This window comes from Mauremys reevesii, linkage group 1, assembly GCF_016161935.1.
Source record: "Mauremys reevesii isolate NIE-2019 linkage group 1, ASM1616193v1, whole genome shotgun sequence".
Classification (NCBI taxonomy): domain Eukaryota; kingdom Metazoa; phylum Chordata; order Testudines; family Geoemydidae; genus Mauremys; species Mauremys reevesii.
The window spans coordinates 259,654,988-259,678,557 of record NC_052623.1 but is presented as its reverse complement, the minus strand read 5'-3'; the positions used below and the strand labels follow the sequence as shown (position 1 = coordinate 259,678,557).

General features: G+C 42.1%; 1 protein-coding gene across 8 annotated transcripts in view; it reads right to left on the bottom strand.

The window, feature by feature from the left end:
- The window catches only part of TBXAS1 (thromboxane A synthase 1), a 341,375-nt gene that overhangs the window by 117,272 nt on the left and 200,533 nt on the right, over positions 1-23,570 (bottom strand). For all 8 annotated transcript variants that reach the window (XM_039489916.1, XM_039489900.1, XM_039489939.1 and 5 more), the window contains 2 exons: positions 15,495-15,611; positions 3,611-3,699 (listed from right to left, as the gene is read on the bottom strand). In XM_039489916.1, the coding sequence (XP_039345850.1) occupies positions 3,611-3,699; positions 15,495-15,611 (206 nt within the window). The remainder of the gene's footprint in view (positions 1-3,610; positions 3,700-15,494; positions 15,612-23,570) is intronic.

Sequence of the window (23,570 nt, the reverse complement as noted above, 5' to 3'; positions counted from 1 at the left end):
ACTTGCAACCCCTCCCAATTTGGTATTGTCCACAGACTTTATAAGTCTACTCTCTGTGCCATTATCCAAATTATTTATGAAGATATTGACTAGGATCTGACCCAGGGCAGTTCCCTGCAGGACCCCACTCAATATGACCTTCCAGCTTGACTGTAAACCATAACTACTCTCCGAGTATGGTTTTCCAACCATTTCTGCACCCAGTTTATAGCAAGTTTGTCTAGGCTACATTTCCCTAGTTTGTTTATGAGAAGGTCATGTAAGACATCATTAAAAGCCTTACTAAAGTAAAGATATAGCATATCTACTGTTTCCTCCCTACCCACAAGGCCTGTTATCCCCTGTCAAAGAAGGATATTACATTATTTTGACGTGATTTGTCCTTGACAAATCCATGCTAACTATTACTTATCACCTTATTATATTCTAGGGGTTTACAACATTTATTGTTTGAATATTAGCACCATTATCTTTCCGGGTACTGAAGTAAAGCCGGCTGGTCTATAATTCCGTGGGTTTGCCATATTACCCTTTGTATCAACAGGAACTACATTTCCCCCTTTCCAGTCCTCTGGGATCTCTCCCATCCCCCAGGAGTTCTCAAAGATAACCATTAATGGCTCAGAGATCTCTTCAGACAGTTCCTTAAGTATTCTAGGATTTACTTCATCAAGCCCTGCCAACCTGAAGACATCTAACTTGTCTAAATAATTCCTAACTTGTTCTCTCAATATCTGCTTCATAAATATCACATTATATCTTTTTCCCCTTTGTTTTTTAGATTTGGATCAATTTTTATTAGATTTGAGTTTCACCTACAGCAAATTTTTTCCTTATTCTTCTAACAACAAAGGCTAAATGCTATTAATAATAGCAGCCTCCAGCCTCTTCTAAAGTTCATGTGAGAAATTTTACTATTGTTTATATAACCCTTTTGGTTAGGAACTGTATTTCTAAATTATAAAAAGAAAAAAAAGTTTCTTTATAAATGGCTATAAATCAAATGCAGTATGTCAGGGGTTCACAAACAACTATCAAATTATCCACGGTCACAGCCCCCATGTCATCTTATGAAAGACTAGTTTGATTCTAGGTATCAGATTCTCTGGTGCTTTGACCACGAAAAAGCTGCCTCTTTAACTCAAATGCAGATCTCTGTCTGTGAGAATGTTCCTTATAACCCTGCCAATAATTTCTATCCATATATTATACAGCAGCATTTCTCAAACTGTGGTCAATGGACTGCTGATGGTTTGCACATCACCAGGGACTGAAGGGAACCACAAAGGAACACAAGGACATTGCTGAGAAACTAAATTATTTCTTTGCATCAGTCTTCACTGCAGAGGATATTGGGGAGATACCTATCCTGGACCTACTCTTTCCTGCTAATAAAGATGAGGTACTATCAGAGATTAAGGTGTCAGAGAAGAGGTACTGGAACAAAATGATAATTTAAAAAGCAACAGATAGTATACCTCCAAGGATTCTGACGTTCATCTAAAAAATGACAGCACAGAATTAAAGGGGGTTCAGAGGAGAGCGATGAGAATGATTACGGGCATGGGAAAACTATCATATGAAGAGAGATTGCAGAGACTGGGATTGTTTACCTTAGAGAGAAGATGAATAAGAGAGGATATGATACAAGTATATAAAATAACTATATACTTGTAGACGAAATAGTCTAGAAAAAGCAGATTGGGAGCTTCTGTTCTCCCTGTTTCATAACATAAGAACAATGGGACATTCAATTTAATTAAAAGTTGGCAAATTCAAAACTGATAAAAGGAAATAACTTTTCACTTAATTAGACTGTGGAACTCATTGCTACAGGAAGTTAGTGAGGCCAAGAATTTTGCAAGATTCAAAAAGGAATTGGACATTAATATGGATAACAAGAATAACCCAGAGTTATAATAGTCAATGCCAACAAAAATTTTGAAAGGGATATTTAACCTCATACTTCAGGGTTTATGCCAATCTCTGACTATTTAGAGATGAGGATGAGAACTAAAGTTGAGGCAAATTATCCTACAACTGCCTATCTTGGGGTTCCTTGCCAACTTTTGGTGCTGGCACTGTCAGAGACAGGATACTGGACTAGATGGGTCTGATCCAGTATGGCAGTTCCTGTGTTCATATGTTTCTAAGTGAATGTTTCTATTCATAAATGAATGAGGACAAGTTATTTACTTGTTCCCATAATATAAGAACTAGGGGGCACCAAATGAAATTAATGGGCAGCAGGTTTAAAACATATAAAAGGAAGTTCTTCTTCACACAGTGCACAGTCAACCTGTGGAACTCCTTGCCTGAGGTGGTTGTGAAGGCTAGGACTATAACAGGGTTTAAAAGGGAACTAGATAAATTCATGGAGGTTAGGTCCATTAATGGCTATAAGCCAGGATGGGTAAGGAATGGTGTCCCTAGCCTCTGTTTGTCAGACGGTGGAGATGGATGGCAGGAGAGAGATCACTTGATCATTACCTGTTAGGTTCACTCCCTCTGGGGCACCTGGTATTGGCCACTGTCAGTAGACAGGATACTGGGCTGAATGGACCTTTGATCTGACACAGTATGGCCATTCTTATGTTCTAGTGGACTACAGGTTGCTGATTGGACACAGACTGATCTCTCTCTCCTTTTTGTTTTCAGCTGTTACACTTCATTAAAAGATAGCTACAAATACCTTAGATCGGGGTCCCCAATGCAGTGCCCGTGGGCACCATGGTGCCCGCCGGGGCGTCTAAGCGTGCCCGCATAATGTCCGGCGGACAAGCATCCGTCGAAATGCCGCCGACAAGCTGCATCATCCAGAGGAGTCGCCACCGAAATGCTGCCGATTTTGGATGATGCTGCTTGTTGGTGGCATTTCGGTGGCGACGCCTATTGATAAATAGGCTAACAATATTCCTAACTCGGAATGTTGCCTTCAGTAAACATATTGATTGCTCATCCACTGATCTTGTCGGCGGAATTTTGGTGGATGCTTGTCTGCTGCCACGGTCCTCTGTGGCTCATCGTCTGGCTGCCGCCAGACGAAAAAGGTTGGGGACCACTGCCTTAGATACTTTCCTAAAATTACTTTTCCAAATAAGCAATTGCTGCCACAGGGATGTTAGGGTACGTTTACACTGCAAAGAAAAACTCACGGCTCTGCATTTCGGAGACCAGGTCAATTGACTTGAGCTTCTGAGGTTCCGTTGTAGGGCTAAAAATAGAAGTGTATTCATTCCTGCTTGGGTTGGAGACTGGGCTCCAAGACCATCAGCCCTCACCAGGTTTCAGAACCAGGGCTCCAGCCCAAGCAGGAACATCTATGCTGCTATTATTAGCCCCACAGCCTGAGACCTGCGAGCCCGAGCCTGATTGACCCGGGTTCTGAGACTCAGCACCGTGGTGTTTTATTTGCAGCACAGACATACCATTAGAGCGATAATGACTGCAAAGGAGGGGTGTCTCATCAGACACACCCAGCATTAAGCTGTGATCCACCCTCTGAAAAAAACTGAGAACTCCTTTTGTAAAGTAAGTGTGTATTTAAGGGAAGCGTGACTATTCAAGTATTTTGAAAAGGTGGTTCTCATTTGTAGTGTGGTGAATGTACCTTTGGATATCAAAAGCCTTGCCAGAATCTGCATACACCTTCAAGTTACTCAGCAGGACATCACATGCTTGGTTTATTAGTGGAGTCATCTGAAAAGGAACACACATGGCATAATAAAAAACCCCAATAATTTCCTCTATATTAGTTACAAACAGTAGATGGTACAGTGTTCACAAGATCTTCTGAATCAGTGGATGAGTAATTTTTTCAGAAGAAGACGGAATCTTGGAGGGGGGGCAGACACCCCTTGTTTCTCAGGGCTAGTCTACACACTAGAAGCACTACAGCTGAGCCAATGCAGCACGTCTAGTAAAGATACTCTATGTTGACAGGAGAGAGCTCTCCCGTGAGCATAATAAAACCACCTCCATGAGAGGCAGTAGCTATGTCATCGGGGGAAGCTCTCCCACCAACATGGCTGTCCACACCGGTGCTAAGATCGGTGTAACTGACATCGCTCTGGGGGTGGCTTATTCACACCCTCGAGCAACATAAGTTATACCAATGTAAGTGGCAGTGTGTACAAGCTCTCAGTTCTGACCACAAAGAATATGCCAGCTCCACCAACTGGCTGCTGCACAGCCTAAACACAAGCCAGGAAATCCTGACTGAATGTTCACAGAAGTTGGGTTCTTGTCTAGCTCTGGTTACACTTTAGACTGCTATCAAACAAAGACACGCCACCTCTTTTCTCCATTATGCCCCAACCCAACACAGATGGTGACTTACAATGACCAGTGTGTATGGTACATTCAAAATGAGATGGTACAGTCTCGAGGACAGGGAACATACCTTATTTATAACTGCAATCCTAAAAAAGGAGATCAGCATGTATAGACCCTTACTTCTGTGTAGAATCCTGTTGAAGGCAGTGAGTTTTGCGGATCTGAAGACTGTTAGCAAAGCATCATATAAATGCCTTGTGTTATAGTCTACTACAGTGTGCAGAGAACAGTGTTATCACTACATGGGGAAAAGGTTCTTGAGAACAGCAATTGCCACTACATGGATATACACATGGTTAATGCCCATCAAAATACTCTGCTAACAGTCCTTCGCAGGTGATGACACATGATGGTCAAGAGGGAATCTAACCATGGCCTGGCTATGGTTAACAGAGGATCTTTGTTGACTCCTACAAGTCAGGGCAAAAGCAGAGCAATGATCAAAACCCCATTTGGTACTGATCTATGTACTGCCACGCATAAAAAGGGCATTAGTGTAAGAGACCTGGCTGTGGGCAGTCATGCCTATTGGTCAGAGCAGGAGTCATGCCTAGTGGTCAAAGCAGGCACTGGGAAGTGGCTCCAATCCAAGGGTCAAGGCTGCAGTCAAGAATCAGTAGCCACCACAGGAGTCAGAGCTGGAGTCAAGAACCAGGGTCAGGGTAAGGAAGTCAGAACCAGGAGCAAACGGAGGTAGCAAGGACTGAGTAGGAGCACGGCTGGGAAACAAGGCAGGAACAGGACTAGGAGCAGTGCTGGAGCAGGACAGGGGGAAAAAGCGAGGAGCAGCAGGCACAGGGAGGATTGTGGATACCGGAGTGAATGCACTGAGTAGCCAGAGAGCTGCCACTGCTGCTTGGCTAAAAGTCATCCAGCTGCCCTTCCTGACTAATCCGGCGGTGCAGTCAATCAGGTGGCCTGCTGCAGACCAGCTGTGCTTGTTGGGGTGCCCTGATCCCTGACAATTAGACACCAATCACAATTATGTTCCATGGGTGGCTTGACTACTTGGGTTAGTGCACAGCCTGTGATCTGAGCGTATCCCGTGGCAGCACTGTCTGCTATGTCCTTTTCTTCACAGGGTCTGTGAATTGTACTTCTCTATAATCCATGATTTGCTACCTCATTGTATCCCCAGTGACTATTATATGCACCCAGTGGAATACAAGCTGCCTAGATTGGCAACCACATACACCCGCAAGCTCCATACCCTCCTTGCCTTCCTATCCAGGTATTCTGCATGGATGTGAACCAGCATGATAAGAGCAAACAGGCTTGTGCTACTCCTGTGGTACTCTTACCAAAAAATGACTTATTGCATCCTCTTGCTACATCAATAGAGCAATGTGGGCTGCCCATCCAAGTCCATGATCGCTTGGCACCTCTGCCTTCGTGAAACTGGCATAACACTTTATACACAGGCATGGTGCCATCTGAACACATGGTCCGTATTACAAACAGCCAAGAGATCAGTGGATGAGCAATCAATATGTTTACTGAAGGCAACATTCCGAGTTAGGAATATTGTTAGTCACTTGAGCTTCCATGCTTATACTTAAAGGAACATTACTATTTAAGCTCAAAACTGGATTGATTTGGGCCTCATACTATACTAGGAAACTCATATTGTGAATTCTGATGAAGCCAGATTGGTATTCTGCAAAAGTAGCTGAGAGGGTAGGGAAGTTATAGTACAATCTCCTTTCCCCTTTGGCTTCCCCAGGAAAGTCCCCTGCAAAGAGGTTCTTCTCAGATGGTTCAATGAAATTACCAGAAATCGGTTAAACAGGTTGAAATGGTGTGAAATGTTGTTTTGTAACCGCTGAGTTAAACCCTTCCAGATAACAGAATCATTTAAGGAGAACAAAACAAAAAAAATCAGTATTTTAAACAGGTATGATTATTAAACATGGTGATCATTATATATTTTCTTTTTATTCCCTTATTTTCTCCCTCATTCTTCATCACCAGACATGCAGCCACCCAGCCAGTTGTTATCTCTAAGGAAAAGGATAAATGGACACAAATCTGACATTAGGAATGGCAATATACAAAAACCTGTAGGAGAACACTTCAACCTCCCTGGCCACACAATAGCAGATTTTAAGGTGGCCATCCTGCAGCAAAAAAACTTTAGGACCAGACTCCAAAGAGAAATTGCTGAGCTCCAATTCATCTGCAAATTTAACACCATCAGTTTAGGACTAAACAAAGACTGTGAATGGCTTGCCAATTACAGAACCAGTTTCTCCTCCCTTGGTTTTCACACCTCAGCTGCTGGAACAGGGCCCCATCCTCCCTGATTGATCTAACCTCGTTATCTCTAGCTTGCTTCTTGCTTGCTTATATATACACACCTGCCCCTGGAAATTTCCACTGCTTGCATCCGAAGAAGTGGGTATTCACCCACGAAAGCTCATGCTGCAAAACATCTGTTAGTCTATAAGGTGCCACAGGATTCTTTGCTGCTTCTACAGAACCAGACTAACACGGCTACCCCTCTGATACTTGACAGCCAGTTGTTATAGCTTTCCAACAGCTGATGGGGTGAGGGTGGGGGTGAGGAGTGGAAAGGGTTACTCTTGTGGTGGACAAGGCAGCTCACTCTATTGCTCGGAATTTCTATACTCTGCCAACCCTTGAAATCTCTGAATATTGTTGCACTTTATTTCTACCCACACGATTCTTTTGTTGGCAAATCTACCCAGGGAAGGATTTGATTTGTTGTGAATGTGTGCAGGCATTGTTAAAGGGTAGGGATACATTGACAAGATAATTATTTGCATAAGATGACTATGCAGGATATATATTTAACTATTTTTCTTGTGGGGGGGCATAAATAACAATGATAAATACATAAAAAGACCACAGGCAGACACATTTATTGATTCATGAGCAATTTAAGCCCTTTGTTTAATCATCAAGAAAAATAAAATAGTGGTGGTGGGGGAAAAGAAATTACAGAAAACTTTAAAAAATATAGTACAGTAATAAACAAACTCAGCAGCTATGCCCTGGAGACCACTACCTTACTATACATTGTCATTTGCCAGTCAGAATGCAAGAGCTCCACAACCTATGATTTTCTGTTAAGTAAATCAACTCCAACTGCTGTACATTCTGATTGGCTGGTAGTAACATAATGGAGTAAAACTGAAACAATATGTTCCTTGTAAATATTTGATCTGCCAGTTATCTAATGGCAAGAGTATCTCAGTGTCCAGATTTATTTCTATCTGCCAAAGAAGAGTGCTTGGGGTTGGGTTTTTCTTGTTGCCAGGGGCTTCCTTGCGTAATCTTGCCAATATATGGCTTGGCACAGAACAGTTACTTTCTGGCACTATGTACACACAGTGCACTGGGGTGTTTACTTTGCTCAATAGCATCATTGTCACACTCCTCTGAGTAACCACGTTTCTGAGAATTTAATTTTACCTGCCTTAATATTAGCCCCCACAATATGCCATAGAAAGGCACGTTCGCTGCTACACAGAACTTACACTCAAAAGAGCAAAATGTTCAAGGTAAGATTGTTTCCATATCAGATTATTTTTTTAAACAGTGTTTTATTTTCCCCAACCCCCCCCCTTTACCAACCATCTCTCCACTCTCTCTTTCCAAACCTGCTCCACTGGTGCTGCCCGCCCCACTGTTCTCTCCTTCCAAACCGCTCATCCTACAGCACAGATTCAGGCGCAGGATGAGAATCTGGCGGGTGGAACAAAACCAATCACCCAGTCAGATGGTGCCCATTTTAATGGGAGTGTCTGGAGATCATCTGCTGGTGTCCTCTAGGGGCAGAGGGAAGGGCTTGCATGGTATGTTTCCCCTTTGCAATCATTGGCAGCTCCTGCTGCTTACTCTTGCGCGCTACCACAGAGGTTGGTGGATGGAGGCTGGAGGTTCCTTCCTCAAGACGATAGGCAAACACTGTGTTAAACAGGGTTAAGGAGTATAAACTCCCATCTTGATGCATGGGGATGGTCTACACTCTACAGGACTCACTGAACATCCTTTCCACCCTAAGCAATTATTATTTCCTAACTATATCATGTCATGTTAACAATTTTCCATAACTATCTCAGCCATCAGCAAAACTGGTTAATCAATTGTCTGCTGCTATAGCATGAAAACCTCACCTTTAAATATTAAAAATAATAATTAAAATATCAATAAGATTGTGCATGTTCATCAATAATAATCATTCAGATTTTCATACTGTATTGCACAAGAGCAGGCAGCACTATCATACGGCACTGTGAAAGCATGATATAGGCTGGAGAACAGTAATTCATGGATTATAAAACCAGAAATGACTGTTGCGATTATCTAGTCCAACTTCCTGCATAACAGGTCATAGGACTTCCCTGAATTAATTCATGTTTGGACTAGAGCATATCTAGAGGCTGGGTAACCTTAATTTAGCCCCCTTCTGCTTATGCATTATGATACAGTCTTTAATTATATGATCATATGCTGTTTTATCACAGGAGATTTTAGGTGCAAAGCTCTAGCAAGTCTCTACTGAGCACGCGTGAACTGTGGCTTGTAACTTGGCCAAATTTGAGTGGATTTTCCCAGGGACAGAAAAAGGCAATCTCTGAAATAAAGGCCTCCCCTTTTTAAATTTCAAGCCCTGGTTCAAAGCATGGAAGCACCACAGAGTCTCAAAAAATGTTGCCAGACTTTTTAACATGGGGGAAAAACACCTATTTTCCCCTCACCTCAATCTTCAAGAACGCAGACATCTGTGCTGAAGTTTTCAAAATAAATGAATAAATAAATTAAAGCTGAAGCGAACACCCAGCATATGAAATTTCATCCTGAATGGTTAAAATTTGGGAAAGTTATAAGCAACTGAAATCAGGGCCTTTAAATGGGAAGTTTGAGGCATCCTTAATAATAAATGGTGCTACCAGCTCACCTATAAGGTCTATAGCTAGATGGCACAATGTGCCCAATACATATACACACAAATACTATATCAAAAATACTATATTGAAAGAATGTTACTAAGATTGCAAAGCCAAGCATTCAAAAGTAGGAAACGCCAGAATTAAGGCCTGTGCAATCTTAATTCTACCTCATTGTGCATATGAATTATGACAGTGTTTAATTAAATTATCACATGCCATTTGTTCTACAGACTTCCTGCCTCATTCAATGTACAGGATGAACCGTGCACAGTCAATCAGACAGCTGTTAATATTTCTTTTTATCCTCATTATTCATGCGCCGATCTAGCAAAGCACATAAGCAGCTGTTTAAGTACTCTGCTGGACTGGGGCCTCAATGCGTGACCCCATGCCTTAATCTCTCTCTCTCTCTCCCCCCCACCCCCACCCTGTTTATATATTCAATGGAGGGGGAAGCCCAGGACTAAACCCAGTGATTATGCCCTGTTGACACTTTTTTGTTGGCCTGACATACAGTTTGTCTAACTTGCTAGGCAGGGTCCCTGCCCTGGCACTGGTGGTCTCACGGAACATGAGAACATTTGGCACCACCTAGGGACTAAGGGCTTAATCCAAAATCCACTGAAGTAAACTGGGCACTTTCCATTAACTTTGAAGGGCATTGGATCAGACCCAGAGTGAGAAGCCCTGTGTGAGGAGGGGGAGAAGACAACTACAAGCTCATGAAGAACTGGTGTTGAAACATTAGCAGCAGGTAGATAAGGCAGAAATTGCACCATTAATGGAGAACCCACTCCAGGGACTCCATCTCCCAATCCTGGTGGCAAGTAGGCAGGCTATGAAGAGCCCCCGCCAGTCCAGATGACTGAAGAAACAGGAGTTTGTGAGAGGCAAGGGAAAAAAGAAGGAAGAGAAATTGTGGGTGACAGCATATAAGAGTCAAGAAAGATTATTTGTGGGGTGGGAGCTCATGCCAGTGTTCATGACCCCCATACTCAAGCACTAGGGAAGACAAAAAGAAACTGCATCTCTTCATTTGCAGTTAACTGATCAGACCCCAGTGAAGGGTCTAACGTTGGGGCATAAGGGACACTGAGGGTCCCACCCCACAAATAATCTTCTTTGACTCATATATGCAGTCACCCAACATTTCCCTCCCTTCTTTTAACTTACCTTTATCACAATTCTCTGTGTCATTCACTGTTGTTAACTCAGTGAATTAGCTTTTCCTAACGAAGGACCAACATGTGGGGCAATTGCTCCAGCTCCCCAGACTGCATAACACATATTGGCACATTTCAAGAAGGAGCTCCAAAACAGGAGCATTCTGCTGAAAAGCCCAGCAACCACGGCACAGTAATGAGAGGCACTTTCAAAACATCTTTGACTCATGGAGAGCTCAGGGGAGTTACAGAGCTACACCCAGAATTCTGACCCACAGCTGCCACTGTCAGACCCTTCTTTTTATTTGGATTTGCTAGATCCAAATATCTGAAATGGGCATGAGAGGGGTTTTAAATCATTGTTTGTACAACATCGTCACAAGTTCTGCTTTGCAACCCTCTTTAGGTAGAAAAACAGCATTAACACAAGCTCCATTTCACAGATTGTTCAGAACAGCGGTACCTGTATTGCACACTTGAACTTTTTGTTTGGACGGGTGGCAATGGCCGAGAGGATTGCAGGTATGCTGATAGGATATGGCAAGAGCACTGCAGCACAATCAGAATAAATAAAAATCAATAGAATTCTGCTGGTGTGGGCAGTAAAAGAGAGAAGAATTATTTATCAAGTCTGACAAGGGGTCCAGAACTGCAGGATCATCAGAAGTGCATTCTTTACTTTCCTCAAGAAATGCTAAACAGGGCACCAAGATCACTACAGCATGAACAAACAGCCTAACATCTTTTCTTGCTTTATTATTTCATACCTGCAGTCAACTTTAAAAGAATCTTGGTGTAGCTATGATAGTTCTAACGCATCTTTTATCCAAGAACCTCAAAGCATGTGACTGACATCACTAATGAAGTCTTACAACAACCTCGTGAAGCAGGTATTATCATCCCCATTTTACAGAAGAGAAGACTGAGGCACAGAGCGCTCAAGTGCCTTTCTCAAGGTCATGCAGGAAGTCAATGGCAGAGCCAGGAAGAGAACCCAGATCTCCTGACTCCCAGTCTTGTGCTCTCTCTCCTAATCTGATTATTTATTTCTCCTATTGTAGTAGCGCCCAGAGGTCTCAATTGTGAGCCACGTTGGCTATCCGCTGGACAATCATAAAGGAAGATATGTGCCTCACCCCAAAGCATTTATAATCTAAGGCCTATCCTGCAATCTGATTTGCTAGTGACTCCAGTGGGGCTCCACATGAGTGCAGAGGTCCACACAACAGATCTGATTGCAGGATCGAGGCCTGAGAATCAATGTTCTTATACTGCACTTGTCATTACGATACCTCAGTGCTTCACACTAGCAAGCATTAAAACCTCCTCCAACGAGAGTGAGCTGTTTTACTAGTTTTACTAGCCTTTTTGTGTTCATTAGAAAAAGAAAAAGAAAGGGGAGAAAAGAGCATATGGAACTCCATAAAAACAATGTTTGAACAGCATTCAACTTTTAATGCAAACAAGTTAGGAGATTCAGAGTGAATGAGTTGTGGAAGCCGCATAGAAAATTTTGAAACACCTTAGAAAAACAATTATCCTAATATAGGCAGCAACGGCATGGTCACCTAACAATTAACAATGCTCAGCTTTGTTGAAATTTTCCATATTTGGTGTCTGCCTCTGGTTGACTTTTTTCAGAATATCAGGTGAAAATCCTCAGTGAATTTCTCAATCCTTAGTGAATTTCTCAATCACACCACTCCCCTGGCTTTGTGGAAAAACAAGGTGAGGTGAGGGCCTTGTAGGTCTGTCAACCCAGGTCTCCTATCCAGACACAGAAAAACTGCCCCTAACGTAAAGTACTAGCTTTCTGCATGTGATGTTGCCCCCTAATGACTAGCCCACAGTTTGAATAAGGAGCCTACCGTTACTACCAGCTCTGAAGATGTAGCTCAAATAGTAAAGGCCAGTGTTTTTAAAACTGAAGGACTAGGGTTCCTAGACCCAGTTCTCCAGGTGTGTGTGTAATTTATCTGGCAGTTATGTTGGTTGTCTTCAGCACACAGGTTCATTAGAATATTGCCCTATTGCAGGCCTCAATCTCCCTGTTCTCCTACAGCAGTCAGGTAGACAGTGGTTTGCTCAGAATAGAGCTGTAACCTACATTGCTTATGTGCAACTCCCAGCACTCGCTGAGGATTTTTGCAGCCACTGTAAATGCTGTGGAAGAGCCTGTTAGCGCCCCAGGGAATCAGGGCATAGTAGAACACCAGGGGACATGGTGATGCAAGTGCTCCAGAAAAAACTGTGAAAGGGGTGCATTTTCTTACTGCCAGGTAGGCCTGTGCTGAGGCCCCAATGATCTGAGAGCAGAGGTGGGCAGGTTCCTGGAAAGAAGAACTATTTGTCAAGCAGCTGGCCATTTCCTCCCACTCTTGGGATAGGACTGCAGATGACAGACCCTGCAAGTGAAGCATCGTAAAATGACAACGATATGGTGCAAACGCCATTAAAATGCGATGCCACACTGAAGTGTTAGAGGCAAACGAACTCCAGCCTATGATGTCTGGATTGAGCATAGCAGAAATGAAAAAAGGTGCATGAGGAAAAAAAATACAAGCAATTCACCCAGACCCTTAGATGCCAAATTTTACACCAAAAGCAGCCAATTTGTAATTCCTTGAAAAATGGGTTTTATAATGGAAACACTAATAGGATTAATTATATAGAAAAGTTCTGAGCACCAGGCCTTGCTGTAATATGGCCAATACTAAAAACTAGTATTTCTGTCATTGCAGTACTTCAGAGGCTCAGTAGGAAGTACTAAAGATGGGAGGCTTAAGAAAAGGGGAGATGGATACCAATGAATGAGTATTGATTTCCTTTGAGAAATTCTAGTATGACTTCTAAATTAAGCAGCGGAGAGATGCGTGTGTGAGCGAGGAGTTAAATCATGTTAAACTGAAATCCCAGGACAGAATACCACTTTTGATTTAAAATGATATACAAGGATGAGGAGCATATACATTCAAAAGAGGTTATTTAATTTCACACAGAATCATATAAAATAACCAAGAACACCCCTACCAGGAAAGCACTGTACCCAGATGGATCATTTTCTGCTGGAAAAAAACAAGCACAGTGGCAGGCAGAACCAGAATAGGTATAGAACAATGCTGCTGAAGCAAATGAGTGAACGGATTTAGGTTACTTGTGGGGATCCCCTAAACTGGAGATAGCATTTCTCAACAAAGGGGAGTGGGGCATTCCAGACACACACAACACGGGGGAACAGAGGTAGCACTGTTCGAAGGAAGCTTTTCCCTGATTGTTTAGACTTGAACACTCCCCTCGTCACCTTGTACAACATAGTAGGAAAAGTCTCCTTTTCCTACTAACTAACAGCATGTTAACAGTCTCAGCATACACAGTTTGGAACAGGGAGAAAAAGGTGGAAGAAGGCTGAAACATAAATGTTACAGTATGCACATATGAGCTTGCTGCTAGACATTAAGTCAGCACAAGGCTTGATCCTCTAGCTTTAATCTCCTTTGGTGTTGTTCCTTTGCTACCAAGCAGAATGAGATGTAAGTGTGGATTCTTCTCCCCCCACATTAAAAAATTAACTCTGCAAACACTTATATGCATCATCACCACAAAGCACAATGTCCAAAGAATCTTTTTTCCCTCTAACGTAGACCTGATCGGTGCCAGCAGGGGTTGCTCTGTACAAACCAGGTGGTGGTGATTGGTTTTATCTTTTGTTAGTTTAAACAGCAAAAAGCTGAAGCACCGTACTGCTCTGTGCTGAAGACATTCAGTAAGAGAGATTAATTTTAGCTAAGGAAATGCAAAAAAACTCTCCTCTTCAGCCACACCATTACTGAATAATCATTTGAGTATTTAAAAATCCCGTCTATGAAATTTGCTATCAAGCCAGTCGCAGAGTCAGTGTCTAGATGCATAACCAATGATATTGTCAGTTCTGATTAATCAGCGGTCCTTGCCAGGCTTATGGCCAATTAGAATTTACCATAATAAGGAGGTGACAGCTGGTGTTGCTAAGCAACTGCTGTCTATAGAGCTAAAGAAGCCAGACGCATTTAGATGTTACTGTGGATTTCGACAGCAACATGTCAAAATAACACAAGCTTCTGCCTAGTGGAAAATTTTACAGCCAAGAACTGGGCACCAGAGTGAGGAATGTGTTTCCTTTTCAGCATAAACGCAAAAAAAGGAAGCTTTGTTTTAAAGCAGAGTTTAACCAGTCAGTCATTACTCTGGATTTAATTAAGAGGTATAGTGTCAATGGAACACAACTTTGTTATAAGATAATGGTCTCCTACTGTAAATAAATGCTGAGAAATTTACAGAAAATTAGCAGAAAAATATTTATTTCCAATCAGTGGTATTTATCTTGCAACTACATTCTATTCCAGCGACCTATTTCTATTATATCCCAGAATTAAAGAATAAAGGGGAGAGGGGGATGAAAAGAGACTGACAGAGGTTTGTGCATTAAAGTGAGAGCTGCTAATTCTGCAAATACTGAAAAGCTGTGTTCTGATTGGTCGAGAGCATTAACCTTTTCTGTACTTTAGTCCATCAGAGCAGCTTATTTTGAAAAGTTTATTTATTTCAACTGCTACACTTTTATGAGCATGCTGATTTCTTATTGGAGAAAGTTGTAAGGCCAGATGCTCAGCTGATACAGAACAGCACAGCTGTACTGAAGTCAATAGAGCTATGTTGATAAACACTAGCTGAGGCTCTGTCCCACATTGTGTCGATACACAAATAAATAAAATTAATGGAAATATCCTATCTCCTAGAACTGGAAGGGACCTTTAAAGGTCATTGAGTCCAGCCCCCTGCCTTCACTAGCAGGACCAAGTACTGATTGTGCCCCAGATCCCTAAGTGGCTCTCTCAAGGATTGAACTCACAATCCTGGGTTTAGCAGGCCAATGCTCAAACCACTAAGCTATCCCTCCCCAACAATGGGGCTTGAACAGTTTGACAATGACATGTTGACAGTCCTTTAAATATCCTTGAAGTGCAGCATACAAGGAAAGTGCTTGCAGAAGACAAAACATCAGCTTCTTTGGATTACAGCGGTGGCACTTACTGCATCTTACCTCTTTTATTTTTGCAGCGCTGAAGGCTGGGGTCAGTATGCTCCGGACTTCTTTCCACCTCTGATCCCGCAGACAAAGAATGCTGTCAATTACTGGCTTGGTAACCAAGCCTGGTGTCTGAATCAAAATAAATGCAAACGGGGGTTAAACACATGGCACTATAGAACTATTTTAGCATCCCAAAAAATTACAAGGGACAGATTCTGATACATATTGAATAGTATCTTACTCTACAAATCATCCCACTGAAGTCCATATCAAAACAAGGGAGGAGTATTAGAATGTACTCCTAACATATTACATTGAAATACAGGACAAGGCCTAATCCCAGCCTGTACTCAACACAAAACTCTACTTGTTGGGTGTCTCTCACTGATAGTTCTGTCTGAGTAAGAAGCTGAAGATTAAATATCAGAGGGGTAGCCGTGTTAGTTTGGATCTGTAAAAGCAGCAAAGAGTTCTGTGGCACCTTATAGACTAACAGACGTATTGGAGCATGAGCTTTCATGGGTGAATACCCACTTCATTGGATGCTGAAGATTGTGACCATTACTGGTCAAATGTAATATTAGTTTTAAATGGTCCTTTTCCCTTTGTTAGGTTCCACAGTGTCACACCCCACTCCGATTATGGGCTTTTGCACCATGAAGACATCCAGCATCCACTAAGCTTGTAATACCAACACCCGCTATGGAATCCCTCTAAAGAAAGTAGTTGCCAGCCAAAGTGTTGTTTAGGTAATGGAGGGGGTGTTTGGAAGGAGGCTTGATACATTTAACGTATTTTACAAAACTATGCAATGGATTTTTATCTTGCAAAATGTCTAAAGTTCTACTGTAAAAATATTTGGTAACACTACACAGCATAGTAAACTAATGGCACTAATCTGACACCGCACAGACAGCTCTGAGCAACAGTGGGTTGATCGCCAGAAAAAGAGTGCATAGTGGGACACTGCATCAAAAGGAGAGGCTGCAATCCACGTAGGAACGAAGGTCATAAGACAAAATAGAATGGACACATGAACCATTATTTTCATGGGGCAATAAGAGGGGGCATTCAGTACATAGTAAATGCTGAGGAAGATTTGACAGTCCCCTTCAAATCATCTTTAAAGTAATTCTTTCCTTTTATAGTTTTTACTCTCCATATGAGGCCAATTTAAAGCAGAACCTTCTTCAAAGTTCATAAAGGTCCTTGAAGTTCCACGAGCCTTGAAAATAAAATTTCTTTCCTCAAGGATTTATCAAATCATTGATTTCTCACCCCCTGCCCCACCTCGTGCTTCCAATCCGCATGAACCAACATGGCCCTGCTCTTTCATTTACTTCCTCATTTGTGCACCAGGCTTGTCCCATTCCTACTCAACAGCAGAAAACTCTGGGAGCCCCTTGCATTCCCCTACGCACAGGTGGTGGGACAGAGCGAGAGGGCTGAATGAATGCTGCCAGCTGTGCTTAGTACCCCATAAGGAGGCAGGTCTAAGGACTAGGTGAGGTGGGGATTTGGCCCAGTCCAAGAAGTTGGAAAGTTGTACAGGGGAGGGACCCTTGCTGAATCTTTTCCTAAACTGTAGTGAGGACTGTTGGCAAGTATACGCCCTACACAAAGTGCCTCTGAAAGCTCCAAGGTCTCTACAACCATAGGGCCTCCAGCCACTATCAAATGCCCAGTGCAACTGAGTAGGCAAGGAGAATGCAACTGAGACAAAGAGCCTGGGGAAGTGAAGAAACAGGACTGGGAAAGAAGGAGTCAAGTGTGGGGGAAATGGGTAGAAGGGCCTGTGCCCACTAAAGAACACTCCCCTACAGAGCCTGTAATGGAACCCAAGATTCCTGTGTCTCAGCCTTCCTCTGCTGTCAGCAAATATCTGTGAAACCCACTGGCAATGCATGTATCTTCTATCTCACCCCTACTGCTGATCAACACTGAGGACAACTTACGATTGCTCTCAGTTACTCCATTAGCTCAAGTGGCAGAGGTCTGCGCAGTGGATCTAAAAATTCCAATCCTGCTGATGACCCACATGGGTGTCGACACGATGCCACATGATGAAATGTCTGGGTTTTTTTCAGTTTGATTTAAAAAAAAAAAAAATAACCTAGGAAATCTCATACTCACACCCACCCACCCACCCTCTACATTAAAAGAACATTATTAAGGTTGCAAAGTCAAGCACTCAGAAGTTAGGAATGGCCAACATTCAGCTTGGCTTACAACCTTAATTCAGCCCCCTTGTGTATATGCATTATGATACAGTCTTAATAACATGAACACATGCTATTTTTTCCACAAGACCCCTGCCTCATTCATTACACAGCATGGACCCACTCTGGGGATGAAACAAGGCTGTGTAGTGAAGTAAACTTGGCCGTAGAATGCCTGGTGTGTTTGTTGCAGACGTTGAATGATGTGTAGTGAATGAGGCAGGGGACTGCAGGAAGAGAAAGGCTGATCTCATGGTTAAGGCAGTTGACCGCTCCTGTGGAGAACTGGATTCTATCCCCCACCAGTGCCACAGAGTTACTTTGTAATGTTAGGTGAGTTCCTTAAATCAAACTTTTCACGCCTTGTCACTAATTGTGTGTTTCTCACTTCCTGGGTGCCTGACTTGAGACCCTTGTGCCTGATTTGCAGAAGTGCTGAGCACTCACAGAGGCAACTGAAGTCAATGGGAACTGTGCTCTGAACATACAGAGCACTATATAATGCTAACTACTCTGAAAAAGTCAGGTCCTAGTTGTCTCAAACTGAGTATCTAAAATTAGTGGACAATTTTTAGCTTAATCTCTCTGTGCCTCAGCTCCCCATCTGTAAAATGGCATACCACCACCCCCTCACCTCACAGGGTTTTGTGAAGAAAAATGAATTAATATTTGTAAATCACTCAGATACAATAGTGACGAGCACTATAGAAAACCCATGAGGAAAGTAATAAATCTGTCTTCAGAGTATGGTTTGCATGGTGTGCAGTAAAGAAGGCCTGGGCCAACACATTGAACGATGAGGATAAGACAAAATATTGAATTGCTGCTTACTGAGTGAGCTCCATCCATTCTGTGCACTGAATGAGGTGGGTCTTGTGGGAAAAATAGCATACGATCATGTAATTAAAGACTGTACCATAATGCACAAGGGGGCTGAATTTAGGTTGCGCAGGCAAGCTTAATTCTGACATTTCCAACTTTTGAGCACTTGACTTTGCAACCTTAATAATGTTCCTTTAATATAGTTTTGTGTGTGTGTGTATATAATCACACATACACTGAGGTGCTTTGAATAAGGAAGGTCAAATTTTGGGCTTAAATTATTTGACATTGTCTTTAAATTGGGTACTATAGCATGCTCTGTTTAGCGAAGCAGCAGCAGAACTGATACTCTAGAGTACTTCATTTGTCAAGTTTTCCTTATCATTCCTGCAAACACTTTTCTTGCTAATTGCATAACCTGTGTTACAGCTTCACATAGCAGGAATGAAAATGAGTTTGGGATGACAATGAACCTGAAGCGTCTTGGTGAAGGATGAAGTGTCTTCTCTCTCAGAATGGAAATAGTAGATAGAAGCTGCAACTGAGAATTTTTGATCATATGAAAATCACTACAAATTATTAGACAAAGCTGCTATAACATTCTCTGGCTTCTGCTTTCAAATCGAATGCAATCAGACTAATATTGCATCTGTTACAACCTAAAGATTCAACAACTGTTCTCTACTTCCTCTTCCTGAGTAGTCAGCCACTTCTGACTGTGATACAGTAATACTCTAGAGTGGAAGGAAGACTGTAACTGAAATTCAGAAATGGGTTTTGTGTGGGATGGGGCAAAGGGGAAGCTACGGTAATCTGCTGTGGCAGCATATACACAAAATGCCACTATATTCAATCACGTTGTGACATTGGGCATGGCCAGAGAGAACGTGAGTGATCTTTGCTTCCAAATAAAGAGGTCTCTGCCTTAGTCCCAGGGCTTAAAAAATGTGCTTTGGCATATGGGCATGCAATATCTTTTGGAATTTGTGCAGAAACTCCCTACCTAATTGTCTGCAACTCATGCTGTCCTTAAAGACAAAACTGCTGGCTCCTTCATCTTTGCGTCAATGTTCATCCAGTCTTTTGCTCCTGCTTTCAATTAATTATTAGTGGGTCAGACTGTACCCCTACCAGGCCACTAAAATCAACACAGAACAGGGGGGAGGAAAATTCTAGGAGGGTGTCCTCACAGAGCATCCTCTATGTTCCTCATTCAGGGAAGAGTTGGGGGGGGGGGGCGTTAGAGAGAGCAAGAAGAGGATTAGATTTTTACATCCAGCAGAAAAAAGAAAGAATCTGGCCCACACCCTCTCACATCTGCAGGGTTCTTGTGGAACTAGAAAGGACTCGGGGCCACATACACACAAACGATCTCTGGTGTGAACCTCAGAGGGATCTCTGCTGGGTTACAGGAGATGCTACATGTCCCCCCCAAACCCTACCCCCACTCCCTCTTTGACCCTCCTACTGCCAATCCTTTCCCCACATGCACATCCCCAGGCCTGTGGTGAACCCTATGTGGAGCTGAGGAAATGTGTGTGCGAAGGCGGGGGGATGCTGCTACTGTGGAGGTAGCTGACCTTTCCCTCCATACCAGAAGGGGGAGCTCTGTACACAGTTCAAAAAGGCATGATATTAGTTGTGTAGGGGCCATAATATTCTAGGGGGGTTATAGACATGTAAAAAATATGAATCCAATGAGATTACAATCTAGACAGACAACATACAAGCATAGCGAAGAGAATGAGAGGCCACATAAAATAGGATGAGGAAGAGGTAGAGTCTGGCACACATCTTGTAGTGCCACAGTATTTATTTGGTGGTCTTATTTTTAAAAGGGGGTTGTGTTCCCCTCACTGTGATGGCAGGTGTATGACTAGGTTTTGTAGCATTGTTTGAAGAAGTGCATCTCAAGGAGGGATTAAAGGAGGATAGGCTGAACGCACATATGCTGACAGAGGTAGTTCTCTACACTCCTCTCTGAAGCATGAGCTATGCTAAAAGGCCTGTTAGAAGTTACAGGTTAAGCCCTGCTTGTCCCAGTTAGAACCAAAGGGCAGCTCCATTAGCTCAGCCAACAGGGGGAACCAATATGTGCATAAACCAATTTGACAATATTTCACCCAGTAGAGGGCAGTGGTACGACATCCACAAATTAGTGCACCACTTCCATGTTTAGAAAAAAGCTGACAGATCACCATACATGTATTGTTCTTCCTCTCTGACTCTCGACTAAATGGGATATCAATGCAGTATTACAAGTGATATTTAAATGTATTCGTTAGAAACCTGTACCCTTAACTGTTAATAAAGCATATTATCCCCCTACTTCCCCAGCATCTTGTGATAAGTGAAGTGACATTCACAATTTTCCCCAACCTGAGTGCTTTATGTTCACAGAGAGTTTATGTCGTGGCTTCTGACTGAGCAGAGTACCACCTCGATGTTACAAACTGTTTTCAAAATATGCTATCTTTTAGATACACTCTACAGTACAGTACTTCTGCCTTCTCACCAAAGTCACTAACAGGTTCTCGCTTAGGCAGCAGGACGCTGTCGGTACATCTCTGCAAACTCACTGTACCATTCCTTTCATGGCAAATCAGGATTTTTGAGATTTGAAACAAGACTTGGGAGCCAAGCTCCCTTTTTGAGAATCACAGCCATGGTATTCGTGCAAAATCCTATCCCCCATCAGCCTTTCTAATCTTTCAACTCTGCTCCTATATTCTGCTGTGGTAGGGAGAAGCATCTTGTCCATAGAACAACCTAATTACAAGCTTCCTCATTTCCAGTTATTTCTTTCATGTTCACTCCCAAAATAAACCCCTCTCTTGCCTATTTGCTTTCCAAAAACAACAACAACTCTCCAGCTGCCCAAGTTCTGCCAGGCCATTCAAGCAAGGTATTTCCTTCCCCTTGCTTGACATAGGAATGACTATGCCAATCCCTATTGCTAACTAAAACACAACATGGGTTGCTGATTTCTTCAAACATACAAAAAAAAAATCTTCAGAATTGCTCATGAGCCTGGGTGGAAGCAACCAGGAATACTTTTTCCTAAGCATGTTGGTTTAAATGAAGTTGGAGAATTTCTCTGACAGAAGATGATCTCTGAATTAGAGGTTTCGTTATGGCTGTAGTTCAAATAGTTTCCACCCAGCTGCCAACTCCAACAAGCTTTTGTCACTTGACTGTTTCACACGTTGCTACTAAAGGTTTCTAGTTTACATTAAAACCACCAACATTCACAAATACAAGCCAGTTGTTCAATTAATGGCCATCTGTTCTATTAGCTTTCAGGTTTCCATCCCAGCCATAGAGGGTATGTCTACACTGCAATTAAACACCCACAGCCATGTCAGCTGACTTGGGCTCACAGGACTCAGTCTACGAGGCTGTAACATTGTGGTGTAGATGTTTGGGCTCGGGCTGGAGCCCAAGCTCTGGGACCCAGTGAGGGGGAGGGTCCCAGAGCCTGGGCTCCAGGCCAAGCCCAAATGTCTGCACCACAATTTTACAGCCCTGCAGCCGAAGTCCAAGTCAGCTGACATGGGCCAGCCACAGGTGTTTAATTGCTGTGTAGATATACCTTAAGTGACTTGGAAAAATGTTACCAAGTAAGATTTGTTATGGTGATTACAGCAATTGTATTCCAGTCTACGATATAGATTGTACTACACAAAGAGGCAGTTATCAGCTTATTCCCTTCTTGTCACGTCAGGATTTTAAACTACTCACTAATAGCTACTAGTCATCATTATTCACTGGCAAAATGGAATAGCCAACACCAGCTTACAAGTAAACACTAGATTATTTATTTAGTTGCTTTTTGTGTGTGGTGGGTTTTTTTCTTTTTTCTTCTGCTGTGGCAAGCTGCCTGGAAACATCTGTTCTTGTCATCACAAACATTTTCTTAAGTCATGGTTTTGTCAATAGAAACCAAATCAAGACACAACTATGAGATAAATATAACCATTCTTAAACACTAAAATAAACATATAGGGCCTCCTGTGGCTCTGACTTGGAATGGTGTACATCAGCAATGTCTCCACATAGTTAGACTGGTGTAAATGAGATCAGGATCAAGCCCATACCTTTTATAAACACACTGATTAGAACCCACTTTCCATTTTACACACAAGGGGGAAAAAAAACAATCAGGCAACAGAGATAATTATTTGCTGATAATTTGGTTTCAAAAACAACATTTTAGCACTGTCAGTTTGTGTTACAGAAGCTGGATCCCACCACACTCTATTTCTGCCAGCGTTTAAAACTGGTTTTCAGCTGACACAGTTGTACTGCCTACTGTTGGTTAAGGTCATAATGTTGTTAAAAGCATATCTATTTATGCACGCTTTTCCTATGGAATAGTTTAGGAGAGGAAGATTCCCTTTGTGTACCGGGGAGAGGAGGAGAGGAAAATAGTTCTGAATCTTTTTTGACAATTTAGATTTATTCATGTGCTTTAAATTGTTTGTAAGTACATGTGGAAATGGTAATCTGTGCATAATATAAATTTGATGCATAAAACAAAACTGTTCTTCACATTTCATAACATGGCAAGCAATGTAGAGCAGAAGGGATATAATCTGCTTGTTCAAGAAAAGTTTAACAAATGTTTGCTACACATCAGAGATATTGTGATTATTTCCTGTTATTGAGATCCCTGGATTTAACTAGTTTAAAGGGAGACTGACAAGTTGTTTAGGTGAAAATATAGGTTTTTATATCAAGGAATTTTTTTTATAACATCATAGATAATTTCAAGATTTTAAATTTTTTTAAATTTCCAATTGAATTTTAGATTTAATCTCTTTTGCTCAGTTACTGTGCTATGGAAATAAGTGCTATAAAAGTAAAATTATAAACAGACCAATCTAGCTTAAAATGTCTAAACTTTGTTGAAATGCAAAAAGTAAACAAGCTGCATAAATGGTGAATTAGAAATGAGAACCAAGATTTTAAAAAATGAGTGCCTTAGCCTCCTAAGTTCATATCTGAGCACTTAAAGTTATCTGCTTTTCAAAAGCGTTCAGCACCT